Source organism: Poecilia formosa, unplaced genomic scaffold, assembly GCF_000485575.1.
Source record: "Poecilia formosa unplaced genomic scaffold, Poecilia_formosa-5.1.2 Scaffold388, whole genome shotgun sequence".
Classification (NCBI taxonomy): Eukaryota; Metazoa; Chordata; class Actinopteri; order Cyprinodontiformes; family Poeciliidae; genus Poecilia; species Poecilia formosa.
In genome coordinates, this window is record NW_006800327.1 from 23,892 (window position 1) to 46,346 (window position 22,455).

Genomic DNA, 22,455 nt, shown 5'->3' on the forward strand with positions numbered 1-22,455 from the left:
GCAGTTTGTGACGGCAGGAAGCAATAATTTTCTACGTAATGTTTTTTAATAGAGACGACATGGGCTGGTTGCTCAGTTAAATAACATAACATTCCCGCAGCAGTCCAGTTTTTGACGCAGATGAAACACCCGTTCCTCCTGTGGAACCTGTTTTATTCATTCAACCAGTTGCTTGCTTCTTCCTTTTTTTGGGTTTGTTTTCTGTCTGCAGTCAACCAGATTATCCGTAGGTCAACGCCGTCCTGTTTTCCGAGCTTCTCAGTTTCACTGAAGAGAGGAACATGTCCACTGGAAACGCCACAGGGTGAAACGTTTGTGCAGAACGCCGGCGGGCGGGCGGTCGGTCGGCGGCTACAGCTTCAGGCCCTGAATGTTTGTCCTTAAGTTCAACATTTGCTTCTCCTGTCGCACTTTCTCCTCCTTGAACGCCAACTTGTTCGCTTTCTTCTCCACTCTCCTCTCCTAAAGATAAAAAGAGAATATTCAAAGTTTATCCAAATGTGGAGCTTCTGTTGCAGTGTTTTCTCATCTGACAGGGAGTGTCTCTGCTCACCTTTTGTCAAGAAAAACAAACAAGTGGTGCCCTCAAAATCAGCAAATCATGACTAAAGATGCGTTAGCTGTAATGAAAATATTTTGCTTTGACTCCTCTTTGCTTATCGATAAACTTGCCTGCAACTTCGACATATATCTGGGTTTCTTTGGCAAATTTGACCTTATATGTGGTTGAAATGACTGAAAATAGAGACTCAAAGGTAACCTGCTAAAGGAATAGCAACTAAACCAAAATTGTACAAAAATGACATACATTTTGCTTTTATTAAAAAATGGTGTTTGTAAATGTTCTACCTAGATTTCAAGTGCCAAAGTTTTGGCTTCAAATTCTGTTAAAATAAGTAATTAAAGCAGAAAAGGTTGAGCTTTTCATACTGAAGTATTTTTCAGATGCATTCTTTGCTACAAATGATCAGCCGTGTGCTGAAGGAAAGCTACGTTGCTGCATTTTAGGAAACTAAAATTAAGTTGTTTTTTTTGGGGGGGGATTTTTAATATTGTATAAAAAGTTTTGTGGTTAAATTAAAAAAATATGCAAGATGTGCCGCTTTTTTAATCTGATAAATCATCAGAATAAATCGATTACAAAAATAATTGTTAGTAAAACTGCAACTAACCAACAATGAAGATTGATTCCAACAAAACTGGTTCCCAGTAAATCAACCTACAGTTAATGGTTCAATGTTTTAGTGTAAAATGGCTTTAAATGCTATAGGAGGAGCAACAGAAGCCATAATATTAAGTACCATATGGTCACCAAAATGTTCTGTTAAATGGTGCAGGTTTCTCCTGACAAAGAAGCATTTTCATTTTCAGGGTTTTTGTGTAATAAATCGTCTACAAAGATGGAAAAGATTCAGCAGAAATACCGTAAATTACTTTACTTTCTGCCATCCAGATTGTAATTTTTAGCCATCAAGTAGCAGTTTGGAGAAACATTCCTGAGGAAATTATTTTTTCCAGAGATAATGGTTCCTAATATTAAAACAGGAAAAATCTTCAGAGTAATCGGTCTCTGTAGAAGATTATCTTTGAGTGGTATCTCAGGATAAAACAGCTCAGTTTTTGCCATTAATCTGTATGTGTTACCATGGTAACAGACCCACAAATCTGCGTTTTGACGATGGAAATCCTCAACGATCTCTGACAATCGTGTTCATCCGACTCGGTAAACGGCTCATAAAGCCAAACCAGAGGCTCTTGGAGGTTTCCTCACCTTCCGCTCCTCTTTGATGGCCTGCTTCCTCGCCCTCCTCTCCTCTTTGCTCTCCTCTTTGTTTCGGGCCTGCGTCGACACGCGCGGCAGATCCAAGTCGTTGATTCTCGTCATGCGCTCCGCTTGCTTGGCTGTGAGGCCCCTGGAGGGCAGGACGTCCAGGGGGATGCCCGTCTTACCGGACACACGGATCGCCTTCGGCTGCACACAGACGAGAAGTTTCCGTCCGATTCGTCAACCTCTGATGTTTGACTCTGCTTAATTAAACTCATAATTGGTTCAGTTTAGTTTGTTGCTAAACAAATTCTCAATTTTAGGAAGGTAAACTAGTAAAATGTAGCAAATCAAGCACCGCCACAGCAGCAAAGGACAGAGATTTCCATCCTTAAATTTGAAACAACCAAACCAAGATGGATTCCACTGAAGTTTTGGTACCATTTGGAAAATTTATTGACATTTTCACCAAGTTTGAAGCAACATTGCTAATGAAGTCGTCGCTTTTAGCCCGTAACTTAAAACCTCCACCTGCTGGTGTTTAAGATTTTACTCTTTTGTACTCGGTTCCCTCTGCTTTTAGAGCTCATAAAAACAGGAACTAATTTAACATTTCAATGTGGCTTTTCTTCTTTTCTGCCTGTGCTAAATGTGGGGGGAACTAAATGCGTGTTGCTATGGCAACATGCAGGGCAATGACAGCATCTGTTTTTGCTTTTTTTTTCTGTCAAACTCCAAGACCAAGTAAACTTGTTAACATCAGAAAAAGTCGTCCTCTATAAGCAGAAAACCTAGGAAAGATATTTTCTTAAGACTTTGGGCTTCCAGTGAGCCACAGCGATTAAAAACAAGGAAGAGAGGAAAAACCTCTGAAGAAGACACTGAGCGCAACTTTCTATTTCATGAAATGTAAACAAAGACGGAGCTGCGTCAGATTTGAGCCGTTTCAGGATTTCTGTTTTGTTTTTTCTACAAGACGACAACCCATTTCTCGAGCTACTGCTAGCCACAAGCGTCTGTTTTTGGCTAGATTTACCCAGAATGCCCTGCTCTACAGTCCGCTTCCTGCTCTTGAAGCGGACTACGGACTTATTGGCTTTCACATTTGCCTTTGAGCTGCACCGGAGTTGCTCAAGCTCCGCGTGGGTTCAGCTGGGGTTGCTAGGTTACCGGGCTGAGCTCAGCTGGGGTTGCTAGGTAACAGGGCAGCGCCAGGCAATTGTGACTTACTCATCGAGAGGTTTTTGAAACTGTTTGTTTTGTAGACGGCTAAAAACATGAACTTATTGTCAGAAATGACTAGGTGATCATTTTTTAAGCGGTTGGTTTGTTTCTAGAAGCAGCAGAGACCCAAATAAAATAATTTAAAAAAAAACATGAAAGAGTGAATTTTGTATAATGGGTTCCCTTTACACTCACTTAACCTCAGTGTAATTTGTTTTAAATCTAATTATTTGCATAAACAAATCCATAATCTAGCAACATGAAACCAATAGGCCACATGTCTGAAAATCACTTTAAATTTAAAATAACTTCCTATGCTCTTTACAGTAGTGGTTTTGCTGTACTATTGCTCAATAAGTGATCGTTCCATCTCCAAGGTATGGCATGTTCTTAGTTTCCATGACATCCTAAACTAGTCTGGGCTTGTGCAGATGGATAGTTTGTAGATTAGGTTGATGGATGTTGCACCATAAACGAACATCTCTCCCTCCAAGCTGAATTTAGAAGTTGGCAACTCTTGCAACTGTACAACTTATCAAAACAAAGCGAATATTCTGGGATATTTAAGCCTGACGGGTCAAAGCACACCGCATATGGGAAAATTAACTCACTATTTCTGGGTTATGTGTGCATCTTACTTAATGTGTGTAAATGATCGTATGTTTGATACCTTGGCTGGTTCTTCAATGACTTTAGGTCTGTTGTACAAGTTGGAGTATGTACCTGAAAAATAAGGATATGTGGTTAACATTTAAGCTAAAGCAGCATTTCTATGTAGTTTCAATATTTTATCTCAGTTTTTGACTGTTAATTTAATTAATGTGAAGGATAAAGGCGTTTTCTCTCGTCAGTGGAGACGATGGGGCTTCATAAGAGACGAGAGTCAAATTCATCACTGATGCTGATTGAACAAAACAACCTTATCAATCTAAATCCTCTAAATATTGTTTTTTATTCCCTTCATAAAGTCAAACAATTGACATTTAACAGTAAACGCATTTCAAACCTTTAGTAAGAAAAGTTCTGGTAAAACCCAGGAAGACCGGATGCCATGTTTGTGATTTGGGCAAAATAAACAATTTAAACTTTCATCTGCCTCAGAAGTTTGTGAACATAGATGTTATTACATTCTCCCTTGTCATATTAATAAGCTTAATTTAGAAAAAACACACAGCAGGTAAAATAATGTAGATGTTTCATCACTTCTGACTGAATTTAATGTTTTGTCTGGGATTTAGTGACATCTAGTGGTAAGTTGTAGGGTTAGATAAATTAAGACAATATTTCTTCCTCATATAAATTGTAAAACTCTGGTAAGTTTTTAATTTCAAGATATTTGCACCACAGGAACCTTTTCCAGGCACTGGGTAGTTTTCTGGGGACATTACTGCTCCATTTTTATTTTGGTCTCAACTGACATGATGTGCTCATTATTCATTTTCATCCTGGTGGCCAGAGCAGACCAGTAACAATTATAGTGGGTCACAACTAAGAAAATAAAAATAAATATGATTTTATGTATTAGCTTTTAAGTACCGTATTTTCCGCACTATAAGACGCACCTAAAAACCTTCAATTTCCTCAAAAGCCGACAGTGCGCCTTATAATCCGGTGCGCCTTATATATGGACCAATATTGAGCCACAACAGGTCCAGCAACGGACCTTACCACAGGGGCCGCGTTTCATTGGCTAATGCCCATTTTAGGTCACAGTGCAGCTACCACGTGCGTGACCGTCTCACAAACACAAGCTACAGTAGTAAACATATGCTAATGTACATTGTGGACCATCAAAACCATGAATGCCGACTTACCCAGCCTTGCAAGAACAACAGGCATCAGTGATCTTGTCCACAGCTATATTTATGCTGAGGGTGTGAGGATCTGCTGTTTTCCTCATCTATCGGTAGCTTTTAGCTGTGACGCGCACAATGTTGGAGGCATCCAGTGGCTCAAACACCTTGATGTCGTCCAAAAAAGATGACATGAACTTGTTGGTTCCCCTGTCCATTGTCGTGGCTGATATGTTGTGAAAATCCGGCAGAAATGCTACGCTAATTAACTCAGATCGAAATGAAAGACGTCATGTTTACACAGACATGCAGTAGGCTGCTTACGTAGTTGGTCCACTACGGTAAGCAACCGCCAACTTCTTTTTCCCCCGTAGAAGAAGTAGTGCGCGGTGCATGCTGGGATAGTTGTCAGAACACTGGTTTGTTAATAAAGTTTGATAATACATTTAAAGGGGGGGAGGGGCAGGGGAAGAGAGACAGAGACTGCAGCGGCAGCGTGTCGGTTGGTCTGTGTTACCCAGAAAGCAGTTGGGCATAATATCCAACACCAACACCGTGAGTGAAACAACGACTGGGCCAGCCTACTATATAAAGTACTCGGGGACCATTTCTTTATTAATGTGGATGTGTAATAATAGAGTATGACGCGTCTATTCTATGCGCCTTATAATGCGGTGCGCCTAATATATGAAAAAAGTCCTAAAATAGGCCATTCATTGAAGGTGCGCCTTATAATCCGGTGCGCCTTCTAGTGCGGAAAATACGGTATGTGTCTTAACTGAAGAAGATGACTGCATGCCTCTTTATAACATAAATCTCTGGGGGCCCAGTGGGGTGGCCAGCATTTTTCAAGAAGGGGCCATCGCCCCCTTTCGTCCCCCTCTTGGGGACGCCACTGTCACTGATGTTGTCCAACATTAGTGACCAACTTATACACCTGGATTTACACTGAGATTAAATTACACACAAGTGGTCTCTACTTAGCAATGAGGTGACTTAAAAATAAACTTTAGATTTTTTTTAAAGGTTATCAGAGTTTAGCACATCAGCAATGGCACATCTTAATTTTCTATTTGTAGAAAAGCTTTGAAAATTATGCATCGCTGTTATTTCCCTTCATAATTATTTGCCACTTTATGCTGAACCATAAAGTTGTAATGTGACAGAATTTAGAAAAGTTCAAGCTACTAAATGTGAATAAAAAGCTAAAACAATGTAAACAGAGACTTACTGATGATGGTTTCACAGTCCCACTTCTCCTGAGGAGCCTCGCAAACAACCGTCTCCATCTCCTCTTCATCCTCGTCTTCCTCCTCCTCATTCAAAACAGGAAGTTCTTTTGGACCCAAATCTTCAGGCCTCAGAGAGCTGACCCAAAAACGCAATAAAACAGTTAAATTCGGTAACAGGAATCAACGATCAGAGGTCAGGAAAGAATCTCACTCTTTTTCTTTCTGCTTGAAGTAATCCTTGATGACTTCCTCCAGGCGGGCGCTGTCCGGTTCGATGAAGCCCTCCAGCTCGGCGTTGTCCAGAGCCCCGATCTCATCGTCATCAAACTGCTCATAAAACTGAAAAACAAGAACGCCGCATCGTAAACAAGCCTCGTTAGCAGATTAGTAACTTCTCCTTTTACTCTGGAAAAGTTAAACATCAGAGCTCTTCAACTTTCAGATGAACCTCCTCCTTTGTATGCAGGTAGGTTCTCCAAAGTCCTGCTAGTGCTAGTTTGCTAACAGAGCTCAGTGTAGCGGTCGCGACCTCTGACCTTTTCAAAGCGGTCGTCCAGCAGGCTGAGCTGCTCGTTCCTCCTCATAACAGACGAAGTCAGCGAATACTCTGTGAAGCGACTCTTTGTCTCCTCGTTCATGAACAGAAACTCTCCATCATGGCCGCCGCCCTCCAGCTGCTCGTCACCTGAGAAACCGCCATCGGAGTCAAAGTCGCCTTCCTCGTCTGTGTCCTCCCACTCATCATCATCATCGGATCCTCTGTTGGAATCACACAAACAGGAAGTTTAAAAATATGTATTTGCATTGAAAGTACGGTTGAGCGATAAACTGATTTTATCTATTAATTGAATTTTCTGCTTTTCAAGATTTAATATTGGAAAATCTGGACTTGCATAGTTTTATGGCTTTTTTTTCCTCCTTGACTTGGAATTTAGGTAAATCCACAGAATTAACATATGAAATAAAAACCGTTTTTAAATTTATTTTCTGTCATTTGTAATTTTTTTTAAAGGAAAAAAAATATTATATCATAGATCAAATTTCTTCTAAATATATTGCTATTGTTAATACATCACATATATACTAAAAAAACTAACATGACTGAATAACCAAAGCCACATCTTCTCCAGGGCTTCCACACATTTTGAATATTCTAGACTCAGATACTTTTCTCTGCAGATTTCTCATTTGTTTTTAATATTTTCTGTCTTACTCTGCATCCACAGCTCCTTTTGTGCGGTTTGCTTTCAGGATGAAGTCGTCCTCCAGCATGTTGTCGGGGTCGTCGTAGTCAAAGTCTTCATCTAAAGCAGCTACAATATCAGGATCCATGTCCAGTCGGGGTCCTGAAAGAAAACACAGCACACAGTGAAAACAGTTAGGTTTATGTAAGAAAACATTCAAACTAACAGAACTAGTAGCTAGAAAACACATTTATTTTTTACGCAGAGATAAAGAACGTGTTTGTTTAACAATGTTTAAGGGATTTATCTGGTCTACTTTGAGTGAATTACCTGAAACAGGAGCGGCTTTGTTCAGAAGTCCCACATCTTCCTCAAACTCCGAGGCGAACACTGAAGACGGCAGGTGGATCGTAGCTTCCTGTTCGTCAAACCAGATAGGGTTCAGGGTTCGTTTGGTTATTTCTTGATTTATTGTTTATTTGTTTAACCGAGAAAATATAAAATCCTCAAAACTTTACCAGAAGCAGCAATATTAAACCAAGCACAAGCAACGTCAAAGGAAAAATAACAAGACAAAACCAATAATTTCTAGTTAAACTACATACTTTACTAGTATTTCTCACAAAAGATTTTTCCTCATTGCGTATTTTCATAGGACGGTAGAAGGATCTATATCCTTTGAAAATAGGATGTAAACATAAACTTACATTTATTTTAGCTTGGTATTTTTGTTGCCTAGAAAAAAACGTTAAATCCCACATGGCTAATTTACCAATTGCTGTTTTAATCATTCCTATTTAGTGATAATAAACCGGTCTAAAGACACAGAGAGATACTTGACCAGTTAGAAAGTCAGAAATCCAATATTTTCCTGGTCAGTAAACGCAGCAGACCTAACAGATAAATCATCACTCTTTGGTGTTTCAAATTAAACTATTTTCAGCATCAGTGAAATGTTAAAAGTTATAGGAATCAGAGAAGCTCTTTAAATAGGATATTTATTTTCTACATGTCTTGAAATGTCAGTGATTTTTCAGGCTTTCAACACACAGCAGAACCACTGAATGGTACAGCTGAGTTTCTAGGTTTAATCCATTTGAGTTTCCATTAAAGAGAAATCTGCTCAAGTCAGTATCAAAGCTTTAAAAAAAAAAAAAGCTTGAGGATTGAAAATCAGTTGAAAAAAATTGTGATCAGTGCATCTTGACAGGAAATAAAAATTAAGACACTAACTCACAGGAATGTCCTGTCTAACAGTTTCCACCTCGTTTTCCTCATCATCATCTCTGATATCAGAGGCCCCTCTGTTGAAGTGTGAGGGTCCGGCGGTGACCAGCTCCGAGGGGCCAGACGCCTCCTTCAGGTGCTGCAGGTAGTCGTAATCGTCATCGAAGAAAACACCAAAGTTTCTCTGCTCTTCACGCCTCTTGTCTGCGTCCACCTGGGAAACACAGCCAGGTTGTCACTTCAGCATTTCCACAATCAGACGTGAAAAGCTCACTGCTACGTTTCACAACAGTACAGCTGAACATTTTTGCTTATATGCTTTTATTGTGAAAAGACCGCATGTCTTACTCTGGGTTCTGGCAGTTTTGTAAGGAACATGGTGTTGAAGAAACAAAGTTCTTTTTCAGCAATATGGAGTTTTATTAAGAGACATTAACATTGTACTTTAGTCAGTTTGTTGTTGTTTTTGCATAAGGAGTTCCAACATCAATTTATACTGTTGACAAATATTTCTACACAGTGAGAACAAATTGTTAGCAATTCTGCTGCAAAATTCTATGTTGATTCTAATAAACTTCACTTATAACACGGAGAAAATGTCTTGTTATAAGTGAAATAATCTGCCAGAGGAACTAGTACTTTTTAAAAATCAATATTAAGGAATTATTTACTTAAACAATGTCCTATATCTTGCTGAAAAGTTACTTGTAAGTTAGTTTTGTCTTATTTCAAGTGTAGAGAAAAATACTTGGTAAGATTTTGTGTTTTTGCAGTGCATTGATGCGGACTTGACAAGAGATCAGACTCCAAGTTACCAAACACTTTACCCATCGGTGTAGGACTGTGTGGGTGTAACTCTACTGTAAAAGTGCTTAAATTGGTAACTACTATGATCGGAAAAGTTTAAGTTTAGTTCATTTACCATTGTGAACTCCATAAAAGAACCAGAACCAGAGTCAAGGCTGTGAATGTTTACCTTTGCAGCAGGCAGGAGGACATGCTGTGGGGCTTTCTCATCTGCAGCCAGAGGATCCCTCTGACTTCTGTGGACGAGGTGAAAGGTCACCGCTTTCTTCTTTTCAATGAATGATTTCTTCTTTCGATGAGGCTGGATAAAAACAAACAAACATAAAAACAAAGGGAAATGATCAATCTTCTTTCCCGAACCATTCAGACATCAAAATTTCTAAGAGCTTTTCAAATGAGATGCTTAAAAAATAAACAATAATCAAATTTTGTAGCAAAAACAATTTAAAAGGTTTAAATAACTCTAGAAAGAGACACCAATCATGATTATTACAGAATAATAACACATAAAAAACCCAATGTCCATAATGTCACATCAGCCTAATCAATATTTTAAAGTAAACAAACAGAAAGCGCAAAAGAAACAGCAATAAAACAGCTGATTTCTTTCCTTTACGCAAAAGCAGCAGCAGTTTTGAGATTTAAATATAAAACATTTTTACCCTAAATACATAGTAATTGGGTATTTCCAGTTATTATAACTAATCCGAATAGTTGTTGTTAGCTAATGCTATTAGCTTAGTCTGGTAATGTCCTCTTACCATTTTGTTCCTGAAACTGTCACGATTTTCTTCCGCGGATCAAGTTTAGCAATGCCAAAAGCTCCCAAAACACCTTTAAAACACCCTTGAAATAATATAATTCTCAAAACGTAGAAGTTACGGTGAGCATTTATCAGTGCCGAAAAATCCTAAACTCGTGTTACATTAGACGGAGGACGTGGGCCGGACGTTGCAGTAAGTCTTGGCGCTGATTGGTCCAGAGTGTTCCAGAAGGCGGGCCCTTCACTCCAGCTGATCCAATCTGGACCCGTCTTCACCACGCTGCTTCCTGTTCTTCCTCTACTAGTGACTGCTAGCAAGCAACATATTTGAGCGTTATCGCCACCAGCTGATATAAAGTAAGGACTGCTTCTTTTTTTCTTTGTTCGCCACAATTTATTTGTCAGGCTAGTTCTGTATATCTTAAAGAAAATGTATCTTATAGCCAGTTTCATTGAGATTTCATCTAACCTCCTAAGTCCTAAACAAACACGTAGTTGTCATGGTAAATTAAAGATTTAGGGACAAGAATGACCTAATAAAAATACATTTATTTGACAGGTCAATAAAACATGAACAATAAATGTGTCAACATTATTGTTAACCGAAAAGGATCAGCTAAGAAGAGTAAAGTTAGTAAAAATGAGTGTTCTTCAGGAGATTCATTATCTGTTTATTTGTTTTATTTCATTAATTTATAGTTCAAAATAAACATGTCTCACATTGACACAAAGGTTTTGAACGAAAAAAATCTTGTATAGTCTTCCCCTTCTCTGAAAAAGTAAATTTACTTTACCATAAGCAACTAAGCAGCAATCAATTATCCATATAATCTTTAAACCCAATCAAGTAATGTGTACATATAAAAAATAACAATAAAATAAAGATATACATATTTTTTTTTGTGCTGTATGGCATTTCAGCAGAAATAGTGACTTAGGTAATCACACGTAATCAACTCAGTTAATTTAAGTTCAAGTTTATTTTTAAATGGGACAATACATAAAATGAACACTGACATGTAAATACATAACATTATAGCGAGAATTTCCATCTCTAGTCCCGATGGCAGGTTGATGTTAAAGCAAATAATAAATACAAGGATAACAACCACAAAATCACACTATGGAATAACAAATGCATAAAACAACCTTAAAATCCACACATCTTTGCATATAATCAATTTTAACATGTTTTTTTTTTATGAAACAGGAAGTGAAAGGTCCCTTGTGTTTCTCGTAATGGAAAGGATAATTTCTGATCAATGCATAAAGTATTATATTTATAAAAAGAATTCATCAGGAGTTTCAAGTGCTGTTTATAATCTGTTGACTTTGCAGACTGTGCTGTACAGTGCAGATGATTCATCTGAAGCATCATAACTTTTCCTACTGCAAAGGGATAAAAAACACTTTGTAAGTATCAGATATTATTAAAAGCTTAAAATCTGTAGTTACTATAACTGGATTAAGTGTAAGAACATATAAAGGAAATAACGTTTTGAACCCACCAAGGTGTGTTTTTGATCATCACCGCTGAATACTCCACATCTTCCTCCTGGTTTTTAGATGTTTTGGGTTCAGCTGGTACAAAGTTGGAGTAAAGAGGTTCCTCTTGATTTTTACAGAAATGTACGCTAGCATAGCAAACGTCGTCTTGATCTGCTGAATTTCCAAGTCCTGCAGTTGATGAACTCTCCAGATGTCGGCCCAAATTCTGCAAAAGAGCAAATGCTGCATTCAGAAGAGAAACATAATAACCACACCCTCCTGAAATGCCCTGCAGAACCACAGCCTCCCATTAGATGAGAGGAAAACACTGTTCAAAGTATGTAGATGAAGGAAGACTAACACCCAATCTCTTCGCCTCGTTATCTCCTGGTCCCTCTCTGGTCTGATGAATTTGCCTTACAGCCTTCTTTTTTCTACAAATATAAAAAGGTCAAGAAAAAATAAGCAAAAGAATGAACAACATAGCATTCCACATAGAGCATAAAAACAGTGGTAAAGAATTTAAATCACCTAAAAATGATGAAGGCAGACAAAAACAAACCAATCAGGAGTAGAAACATGATTGACCCAACAACAGCAGATGAAACTGAACCTGAGAAAAGGGAACAAAAACAAGAATAAAGAAACATGAACTGAATACCTAAAATAGTCACAGATGCAGAAAAATGTTTGCTTAAAATAATTATCTGGTAATGAAGAGAAAAGAGCCAGGAAGCTAAAGAAATTAATTCAGTCTTATTTTTAAAACCCAATAAAGGAAGTTTAAAATTAGAAGTCACGCAGCAAATAAATGAAGCAATTATTTGACCTTCCTGTTTTTGTAGGTAACATAGAAAGAACAAACTTCCTGCCAACTAACAGTATGCATCTGATAAAGGACAAGTAGCAGAAAGAGTAATGTAAACACACGAAGGACGCCAACTAACGCAATAAAGCAAATGGCAAACGTGAGCCAGATGTGTAGCGACAAAGTAATGTACAGTCAAGTAGAGACAAGTCTCTCAAATCAAGGCAGTTTTTTTCTCCATACTGACAAACTACATCATTATGAAAAGATTTTTGATATTATCTATACTAATTGAATGTACAGACAGCTATTTATTAGTATTGTAATAGTTTGTTAATGTTTTACCAAGGCATTCTGCCACAACCGGTCCTTTTTAGGATATTTGAGATGTTGATACGACCCAAAATGAAAACAGGTTTGACACACATGATTTAGATGCACATGAGCATCTTTAAATAATTTATTTTTAGTGTTAATTATATAACAAATATTGATTATTTTTGACAACCTTGACAGCCACATTGCAATAAATAGCCATAAAGAATATAAGAAACTACAATGAGTCTGGAAAAAAGGAGGATCAATTCAAAAACATTGGACAACATTTAGCTGGAGCTTCTTTTCTAATGTTCAAGATCTGAGATCTGCTACTAAAATATCCAACCCTTAATACAACATATAACTACTCTAGAATAATTTCAAAAACTTCCTGAATTCTAAACCAGCAAATGAAGAATATTTCTTTTACACCAAGAAATATCGATTTTATTTGAAGTATTTTGAAAAACATTCAGAGATATACTCTGTTTCTTAATTGGAACACGACTGGATCGAAGCACATCTGAATCTGCAGAATAAACAAATTTGATCTCAACTGGAAGTCATGCTGAAGATTTTCTATGTAGCTTTACAGGATAAAAATGTGTGTATAGGTACAGATGATGAGAATACATTATATATTTATTTTTAAAAATGACAGCAGCTTACTTGAAACCACAATCAGATGAAGGGTGGAGTTATGGTGTCCCCTGCTGTTTCTGGCTTGACAGTAATAATTTCCACCATGTTCACCTCTGATGTCCACAATGGTAAACGTCTGTCCATCTGCTGCTGGGGAAGTTGAATCCTCTTTGTACCAGGCATACGTAGCTGCAGGGTTTGCTGCACTGCTGCAGGTCAGATTCACTGAACTACCTGCTGCTACGTCACCAGGAGGATTCACAGACACAGAGGGAAGCCTTGGAGAATCTGATGGAAAACGATCAAGAAAACACGTCATGTTTAAACAACGTCTCCAAGCAGACTGAATGATATTTCAGAAGAGCGGTTGCACATGTGTACCTCAGTTTGCCTATTTGTGCAAAAATGTAAGCAAAAATCTACAACCATACCATTCATGTTTTCAGAACTGGAGGACTTTATTGCATATTAGATGCAGTTTAGTACAATCGCTGGATCTGTGTGACAAGGCTGCATACAGAGAATTCCCTAAAGATCCAATTTAAAGGGGATTTATTATACAAAATTCACTTTTTGCATCTATTTTTGTTCTTCTATTTGGGTTTCAACTGCTTCTAAAAGCAACCCAAACTTAAAAAAAACCTCACACCCAGTCAGTTTTTGACAATAAATTATTGTTTTTAGGTGTCTAGAAATTGAACCGTTTCAAAAACTTCCTTAATGTTAAGTCACAATCAGTGGGCACTGAGCTGTTACCTAGCAACCACACCTGTTAGCTAGCAACCCAAGCTGAGCTCCAGCATGTTTGGTTAACAGTTATTGTTTTTTTTTTGTTTGTTTGTTTTTTTCTGTATGCGTTGTACAATGCCTGCTGGAAAAGAAAAGTGTTTTGTTGTTGACATACCATTCAAAGTCAATTTGCTGCATTCCCTTTGGTTGTGCAGGTAGTATTTTGTAATTTCTCATCTATTTTCAGGCATTTTCACATGCAAGTGTAAATGCTGAGTTGGGGGGCGTGGCCACCAGCAACTTATTTGGATTTAAAGTGACAAGACACTTTAAGACAGCTCATTGTGAAAGGAGCTCAATATAAGCAGAACTGAGCAGACTAAAATATCATTATCTAAGAATGATTTTATGCAAAAAAATGTAATGAATATGTTTTGTAAACCAATCCTAACCTGTTCAAAGAAGAATAATAGGTCACTGTGGTTGTTTGGGGTTTGGTATAAACCATCCATCTTACAACTTTGGCTCTTCGATGAAGGTTTTAACAAATATTCAGAGAGAACCAATTGTGCACTTACACTCCACATTTATAAGAACAGTTGAAGAGTTGATCTGTCCGTATATGTTCCCAACCTCGCAGCAATACGTCCCGCTGTCCTCAGACTTGACAGAAGTGAACTGATACACGCCTCCTTGTCCTTGAAGCATCATTTGGTTGTCTTTGTACCATCTGTTAAAAGGTGCTGGGTTTCCATCACTGCTGCAGGTCAGATTTACTGAATCACCCTCCACTATCTCTGCATGACTCAGGGAAACATCCGCACGTTTTGGAGCGTCTAAGACAAATGAAAAGAAGAAACTTTGAACAATGTGTCAAGAGATTTGGTTACTCTGTAGCTCTAGATTTGTAGAACAAGGATTTTCAAAGTTTAGGAGAGCTAAAAAAATAAACTTTTTGTTGTTTCCTTTACTTCATGTTCCATTCACTGATGCTGTGATGTTTACCTGCTTTATATTCGTTATTGAAGCTTGTGGCGAATGAACAGGCAAAGCAATAAATTTAATTTAAAATGCAAAAAGTATTAAATATATAAACAAATAGCCACATAATTACATACAGACAAAATTATACCAATCACAGAAACAATCATCCTCAGGCTTTAGCCTTTCAAAAGACCTCAAAAACAAGGATTTTTAAAACTTCAACTGAAAATAATCAGTAGTTCTATTTCATTATCTTGACTAGTTTTATACAGAAACTAATAAAAAATAACTCCAGACAAAGTGGGGCCTAAAAACAGATCCTAGCAGTAAAATTAGCAACTGTCGACAAAAGGATCCCCCAAAAAACCCTGAATGTTGAAAAAACTCACCGCTCAATTTGGTAACGCCAATAAAATTTTTATTGGGATTTAGAGAAGTAAAAGTTAAGATATACACAGCCAGCACCTGTTTAACAGCGCCCCCGGTGGCTGGATGAATGAATAGGCTATAGGCTTAGTGAAGTTGGCTAAATGTTTGCAGTTACTTTGAGCTCTGGCGCCCCCTAGCGGGGACACGGCCCACACTTTGAAAAACCCTGTTCTGGAGCATAGCACACAAATGAAAGTTATTTATAATATATTTAAATCTTAGCTTCCATAAGTTCTTCCAAAACACCAAAGGTATTTGAACAACAGCCTGGAAAGGACATGTACAACTTGAATAAATAAGAAGGGCTTAGTTAACAGTTAATTTTCTCTAGTTAAATTAATTCACAATCTGGACAAAATATTTGTCAAAATAGCTATTCTACTTACATTTCACATCAATATTAAGGTTCCCAGATCTGCTTTCCCCCAACTGGTTCTTGGCTACACAGAAATATTCCCCAGAATCAGACGCCTGGATGGGATTCAGGTAAAACTCTGAATCTTTTCTGTGAAGTGGATGAGCTGACATTTTAGTCTTCTTGTACCAAGTGTAGTTAGCGGGTGGATTAGCATCACTGCTACACTTTAGAAACACTCGGTTGCCTTCAACTATGCCATCAGAGGGATCGGCTGACACAGAAGTTAAAACTGGAGCATCTGGAAGAAATAAGAAAATAACAAGCTGTTACATTATGGTAAACATAGAGAACATGAAAGTATACCATCTTGACATTAGCTTGGAAGTACAACACTTACATTTTATTGAAACACAAATTTATTTAGGTTCTAACGTACTACTATTTATATTCCACCCCGTTCATCTTAGGCTATTCAGGCAGCAAGCGAATGCGACCCAAATTCTACAGCAGCCCAATTTCAACCTTTTTACTGCCCACAAAGTCAGATTTATGTTTACAGACGTTTTTCGTCTGAAGCTCAACTGACAGAAATAATTGAAGGAAGTACAATTTCAAAAGTAAAATTGTGCGGACAACTTTAAAACAAATGTGAATTTCGGTGCATGGAGTCAAATTGTGGAATAGATTGGATTATGATTTGAAAAAATGTCCTACATTAAACCAATTCAAAATACTTTATAAGAAAAAATGATTAAGTCTTGTACACTTTTCAGTTAACAATGAGGAGAATGATATATTGTTTGTAATTTTATGCAAATAATCAAAAATATGCACAAAGCCAATTAGTGTGGGAATTAATAAAGCAATAAATGATTCTCTCTACTGCCACCGGTTCTTCACAGTCGCCAAAAAGAAATGGGAAAAAAAACACGCCAGGGATAAATAGATTTTTTTTTTCTTTTGATTGTCAAATCAAATCAGCCATGAAAGAAAAACAAATATTGTGTAATTATTGAGAATGGGAGAGTTTTTTTTTTTTTTACGAGGTTTTTTTTTTCCAGCTCCCTTTTCACTCATGTAGACTCTGTTACAAGAAAATGTTTTCATGGGTGATCAAATTTGTTTGGTTGAGTGAATAAACTGATTGATTGATTGATTGATTGATTGATTGATTGATTGATTGATTGATTGATTGATTGATTGATTGATTGATTTCTATCTGCACTCTGAGAGGTTGTGTCGTATGTGAGACGTGTTAGAGTTCTGCACCAGAAGAAGTCAGTGTTGGTAAATCCAGACAGAACGTAAACAATGGCTGAAAATTGTAATTATAAACTTTTGAAAGAAGTCAGTGAAGAAGGTAACATCACAATCCCACCACTCTTATCTCTGACTACACATCCAAACAAACGTCTCTACAAACGTTGCAGTCACTGCTCCACTGAAGGCTGTTGCCACTAGTTGTGGTTTCTTTTTATTAACTTCTTTGTCTTGTGATCTTGTGACAATCCTGTCAGTTTTCATTACTGAATATTTTTAAAATCAGAAGCAATAATGATTTAAAATGACTCAGTGATTGTGTATTTTAGAGTCAACTCACACACTTCAGGAGCTTTGTGTTCCTTAAACGATAATACAGAACAGGAGATTCTGTCTGTCGTGTTAATCAACACTTTATAAGTAGATTTGCTGTGACCAATGTCCTGTCCATTCCTGAACCATCTGTAATAATGATAGCCAGCTGGGGTGCATCTGCTGTGACATTTCAGCTCTGCATATTGTGGATCCTGGTTGGTTGAAGTTCTTGTCACTTCCACCTGCAGATCTGGAATATGACATAAAGAACCACATCAGTTATAATCCATAGTCTCAGGATGAGAAGCTGATGAACTGTAGGATCATCAGTACCTGTGACGGTCAGAGTTGTTCCATGTAAATCACTCCCCCAGGTAACCCGGTTTGTTTTGAATATGAATCGATACTCTGCTGAATCATTTTCCGTTAAGTTCTTAATTGTCAGGGTGGACTGTGGTATTGTGTTAATGACATGCACTCGACCCAAATATCTCGGGTCTTGTCTTAGGTCCTCAGGTTCTTTACTGCGTCCAGGACTGAACCAGAATAATATGACAAAATCTGAGGAATAATATGAATTGAAACTGGAATAAAAGCTCACTGAAGAACCTTTCAATGCACAGATTCTTGCATGACTGTAAGTCACTTTATTACATCTTTTGTTATTGACACCTGAAAAAAAACAAACATTTTTTTCATCAACGCTAAGTGACAATTTTCACTATTATAATTTATGACCACAAATTTGACTTTGATATAGACCAGTGTTTCTCAACCCTGGTCCTCACCGCCCCCCCTGCCCTGCATGTTTTAGGTGCTTCCCTTCTGCCACACACCTGAATTGTATCTCTGGGTGATTAACAGGCTTCGGCAGTACTTGATGGTCATGCAATCGTTTGAATCAGCTGTTCTGGAATAGAGGCACGTCTAAAACATGCAGAGCAGGGGGGCGGTGAGGATCAGGGTTGAGAAACACTGATCTAGAACATGAATTAAGTCACTTTTTTATTTGCGGCCAGACACAAAAAACATAGATCAAAACAATCTAATACCTGCATCACAGTAGCTATAGCTAACACACAGCATTCATCCCTAGAAAGACCTTTAACTGCTGGTTAAAATAAAAAAATAAGCTAAACAGTAAATATAATAAAATGATGAAAAGGAAATTTAAAACAATGAACTTAAAACTACTAAATCAAAAACAATTACAATATTTGCAAGTACAATTCTGATTAATCTTTAGTCAACATTTAAATATTGAAATGAATATTTTAATACCAGTTATGGTTTTAAAATTAAAACTGCAACTAAACCCAATTTAAACATAAAAATGAAAGAGAAATCTGACAAAGACTGTGACAGGAGGTGAAGTTAAGAAGATGTTGGAATAAACTTACAGAATAAAGGAGACGGGAAATCCTCACGTCCTTTCAGAGCGCAGGACAAGGTGTCGTCACTATCCACCCATGTGTTATAAACGTATGTCCCTATCTCCATATCTTTTCCATTTTTGTACCACACATATGTAGAATGATCAGGTAAAACACATGAGCTGGAACATATTAGGTTACTATTCCAGGATGAACTCTTCTTCCTGACAGTTAGATTTGGATCTGAATCTGAGTGGAGAGAATGTAAGATTTTTTAAAATAAAAATAAAAGCACAAAGATGTTGCTAGTAAATTAGTATTTATCATGTGGAAGTACAAACCTGTGACAATTAACACAACTCCTGGTTCACCAGTATAGCTTCCACCTGACCTGCTTGTAATGAACCTAAACTTGTAGACAGCCGAGTCGCTCTCTTTCACGTCTCTAATTGTCAAAGTGCAATTTTTCTTTGAGCTGCTGTATTCCAGGCGATCTGCATATTCCTCCTGTGTCTTCACATCTACAGGGCCCTCATCAGTTTTAGCAAACCAAAATGTTTGTGTGACGCTGATTTTTATGTTACCTTCCTGCGATGGGTGTCTATACATGCAGCTCATTCTCACCGTAGATCCTTTTAGGGCACAGATGTACTGGGAGCCATAAGTCACACCCCATGAAGAGTAAGTCTGTTCCACTGAAAGACAGAGCACAACAGAAACATATTTAAGGATATGAAACTGTCTGCTTATTCTAGTATGACTCCCCTCAAAAGAAGCAGAAAAGGACAAAGAGAATAATTTCAATTAGCTTAAGTTTGTTCAGAGCTTCTTGTTCTGATTAAACAGAATAAATCTCCTTTATGTTCTTAATTTTATGTCCTAACTGTTTTAGTAGTTCAAATTACTGACCATCGAGCTAATCGAACATAAATCTTCGTTTATGCTCAAGAGGGAATGTAGAGCTAGGATACAGTTTATACAAACTATAACATTTAAATCTAAGAAGCAGAAGTAAATTGTCTTTTTGTTTTCAGTTACTAAATATAAGCACAGATTTAAAAACACAAGGGAGTTAACCACATCTGCTCTGCTTGGTTGATCTGCAGGCGCTGGAACGATGTAAAAAGGAAACTTTAGCAAAAATTACCGCCATCACTGAGGCCTTTTGTTGCTTTTTATACTTTGATTTATTCATGTAGTAGATTTGTACAGGACTGAGCAAAACCCCCATGAACTAAAATGATCGGTCTTTAGTGGGTAAAGAAAGAAAGAAAGAAAGAAAGAAAGAAAGAAGAAGAAGGAAGATTTGATTTTGTTTTTAACAGCACATTTATTTCTCATTTTGACAGTTTAACATTCACATAAATGGAGAGTTAAAAAATAATTTTCCATCAATCACAGAATAAACATCATTAAAACACCACAAAGAGAAAAACTCAGCCAGGTTATCCATCATGAAGAAAAACAGAAATGTAGCTTTTACTTTGATTTTTACAGCCAAAGTAAACATAGTGCCAACATTTCCCCCAGGAACATTGTTTAATTTATTTTTCTCTACTCATTTAAATTAAATATTTTGCTTGTCCAACAAGAAAATTATATATTTTCCACTTACTAGCTTCCTTTTTTGTATAACCTGCATCAAATACAGCTCTGGAAAAAATGAAGTGGCCACTTAAAATGATCATTTTCTCTGATTTGACTTTTCATTGGTATATTTTTGAGTAAAATGAACTTTGTTATTTTATTCTATGAACTACTGACAAAATGTCTCTGAAATTCCAAGCAAAAATTTTATATTTATTTGCAAAAAATGAGAAATGGTCAAAATAATGAAGAAGATGCAGCGCTTTCAGACCTCAAATAATCCAAAGAAAACAAGTTCATATTCATTTAGAAACAACAACACATTAATGTTTTAACTCAGGAAGAGTTCAGAATCGATATTTGGTGGAAAAACCACGAGGTTTTCAATGCGGTTCAGTTAAGTTTTTCCAGAGCTGTGTAAAAACACACTTAAGACCAATGGACTCTATTTTTGTTAAAATATCTTCCAGCAGGATAAGCAATGGTGCAAATCATTTACATTTAAGAAATATGTGAAACATGTGAAAAGTAGTTTCTGCTTCCAGACAGAAAGAACAAAATGTATTTGTATCTTTTTAAATTTTAGACACAAAGAAAAAAAGATGAAGAGTCGATGGTGACCAAAGGCTAAAATTTTGTTGCTTTTAAAACTACCAACACTTTTCAAACTAAAATTGATCTTTTTTTATTTATATTACATTTTTCTGATCCATTAAGCCTGAATCATTTCAGTCCTTTGTCTGTAAATGTAAGACTCTCACTCTCAGCTCACTTAACGTAAAGTTGTGATTATGGAAAAACTGTCAACAGTTCTAAACTGTTTACATCCTCTTTGTTTTTAACAATGACAACAATACGATCAGCATATAACTTTATCAGCATAGGCAGAGTAAGTTTAAACATGTTAAAACCTGCAAAAACCTCCTATTAAATGGAAAACCTAACATTATTTAACATTGTTTCAACAGCAAGCACATTTTTCATAGCAGATAATTCCTTTAGACATTTTAAAATGTTTATTTGAACAAGCATTCATCCTGAGTACAGTTTGCTGTCTTCATACAACCCACACTTTCCAACACCCTGATTGCTTTCACTTCGATATTGCACCACTAATGGTTGGCTGTGTTAGGATTTTACTTACAACTCCAACTGCTTAATATTGCAGTAATACATAAATGTAAGTGTACAACTTTCAATAACAAAATTACATCATAAAATGCCTGTTTTTATGACACAGTTTCATTTAGAAGAATGATGGCCAACTGAATTAGCTCAGTCACTGGATCTCAGGTTAAACAGGACCAGTTCAAAATAAATAATAATTCAATAGTTCAAAATAAATAATTAAAGTTCAAAATAACTTTAATTAAAATGTAGAGACACAGTACCTTCACAGAAGAGAAAGAGGAGAAAGAGACTCGCTGCTGCAGATAGACTCATGGCTGCTTTTCTCCTCTTTTCAGTCACATCTGCGTGTTGCCCACATTTGTTTGATGCAACTTCCTGGTAACCTTTGCAACTTTTATTTTCTCCAACGTGTCTGAGGCAAACCCGACAGCTGAGACTTCAGCAAGCAAGCTGTCATTTGTTCCTCTTTACATTATTAATATGCATGGATGAAGGCATGACAGTAAATCCCTTCCGTCGCGCTCTAAAAAATGAAGAAATGATTCCTGCAGATGCTTTCTACAAGTGAACTTCTTTGGATGTGTAAACTGTATATGTAGCAGTACAAGATTGGAAAATCTTAATAGTTTTACATCACATTAGAACGTAAACAAGCAGGGTAGAGAATGAGAGGTTTTGAAGATTCAACCAGATTTTTACAGTTTGCAAAGTTTTTAAACTATATTTATGACTCATTTGTCCATTTGTACTTAAAATCCATTGTTGTCTTATTGTTTCTATTGTGCAGTTTGGTGGAAACTGCAGCATAATAACATAACTTCCAACTACTGCAAAAGCTAAAAATAGACAGTTATGCAAACTCTGGTTTCAAAAAAGAAAGTGAAACTGTCAAACACCTGACATGAATCCATTTGAGAATCTATGAAGAAGAGTTGGCCAAAAGTAGTGACCTAGAAAACTTTCATACTATTAAGAAAACATGAGTGAAAAAAAGGGTCAAAATCACCTCTGAGCGAGCAATGCATGGGACTAATTTCT

At 36.9% G+C, this 22,455-nt stretch overlaps 2 protein-coding genes across 3 annotated transcripts; both read right to left on the bottom strand.

The window, feature by feature from the left end:
* Nucleotides 1–32: 32 nt before the first annotated feature.
* On the bottom strand, nucleotides 33–10,203 carry ltv1 (LTV1 ribosome biogenesis factor). 2 transcript variants are annotated; one of them, XM_016662740.1, is made up of 11 exons: nucleotides 9,994–10,203; nucleotides 9,402–9,533; nucleotides 8,454–8,639; nucleotides 7,529–7,616; nucleotides 7,228–7,360; nucleotides 6,551–6,773; nucleotides 6,226–6,353; nucleotides 6,014–6,150; nucleotides 3,660–3,712; nucleotides 1,772–1,972; nucleotides 33–462 (listed from the first exon to the last, which is right to left on the bottom strand). In XM_016662740.1, exons 1-11 carry the CDS (start codon nucleotides 9,994–9,996, stop codon nucleotides 352–354), a joined length of 1,395 nt encoding a protein of 464 aa, XP_016518226.1. In that variant the 5' UTR covers nucleotides 9,997–10,203; the 3' UTR covers nucleotides 33–351. The 2 variants fall into 2 exon arrangements, with proteins under 2 accessions (XP_016518226.1, XP_007575832.1); XM_007575770.2 differs by having other exon boundaries at nucleotides 8,436–8,639.
* A 753-nt stretch (nucleotides 10,204–10,956) lies between these two features.
* LOC103154478 (B-cell receptor CD22-like) lies at nucleotides 10,957–21,801 on the bottom strand. The gene is made up of 12 exons (XM_007575773.2): nucleotides 21,678–21,801; nucleotides 19,041–19,394; nucleotides 18,727–18,948; nucleotides 17,660–17,998; nucleotides 17,352–17,576; nucleotides 15,780–16,049; nucleotides 14,559–14,816; nucleotides 13,279–13,539; nucleotides 12,015–12,096; nucleotides 11,845–11,917; nucleotides 11,504–11,709; nucleotides 10,957–11,384 (listed from the first exon to the last, which is right to left on the bottom strand). The coding sequence occupies exons 1-12, from the start codon at nucleotides 21,727–21,729 to the stop codon at nucleotides 11,312–11,314; spliced, it is 2,415 nt and encodes an 804-aa protein (XP_007575835.1). The 5' UTR covers nucleotides 21,730–21,801; the 3' UTR covers nucleotides 10,957–11,311.
* Nucleotides 21,802–22,455: the final 654 nt, after the last annotated feature.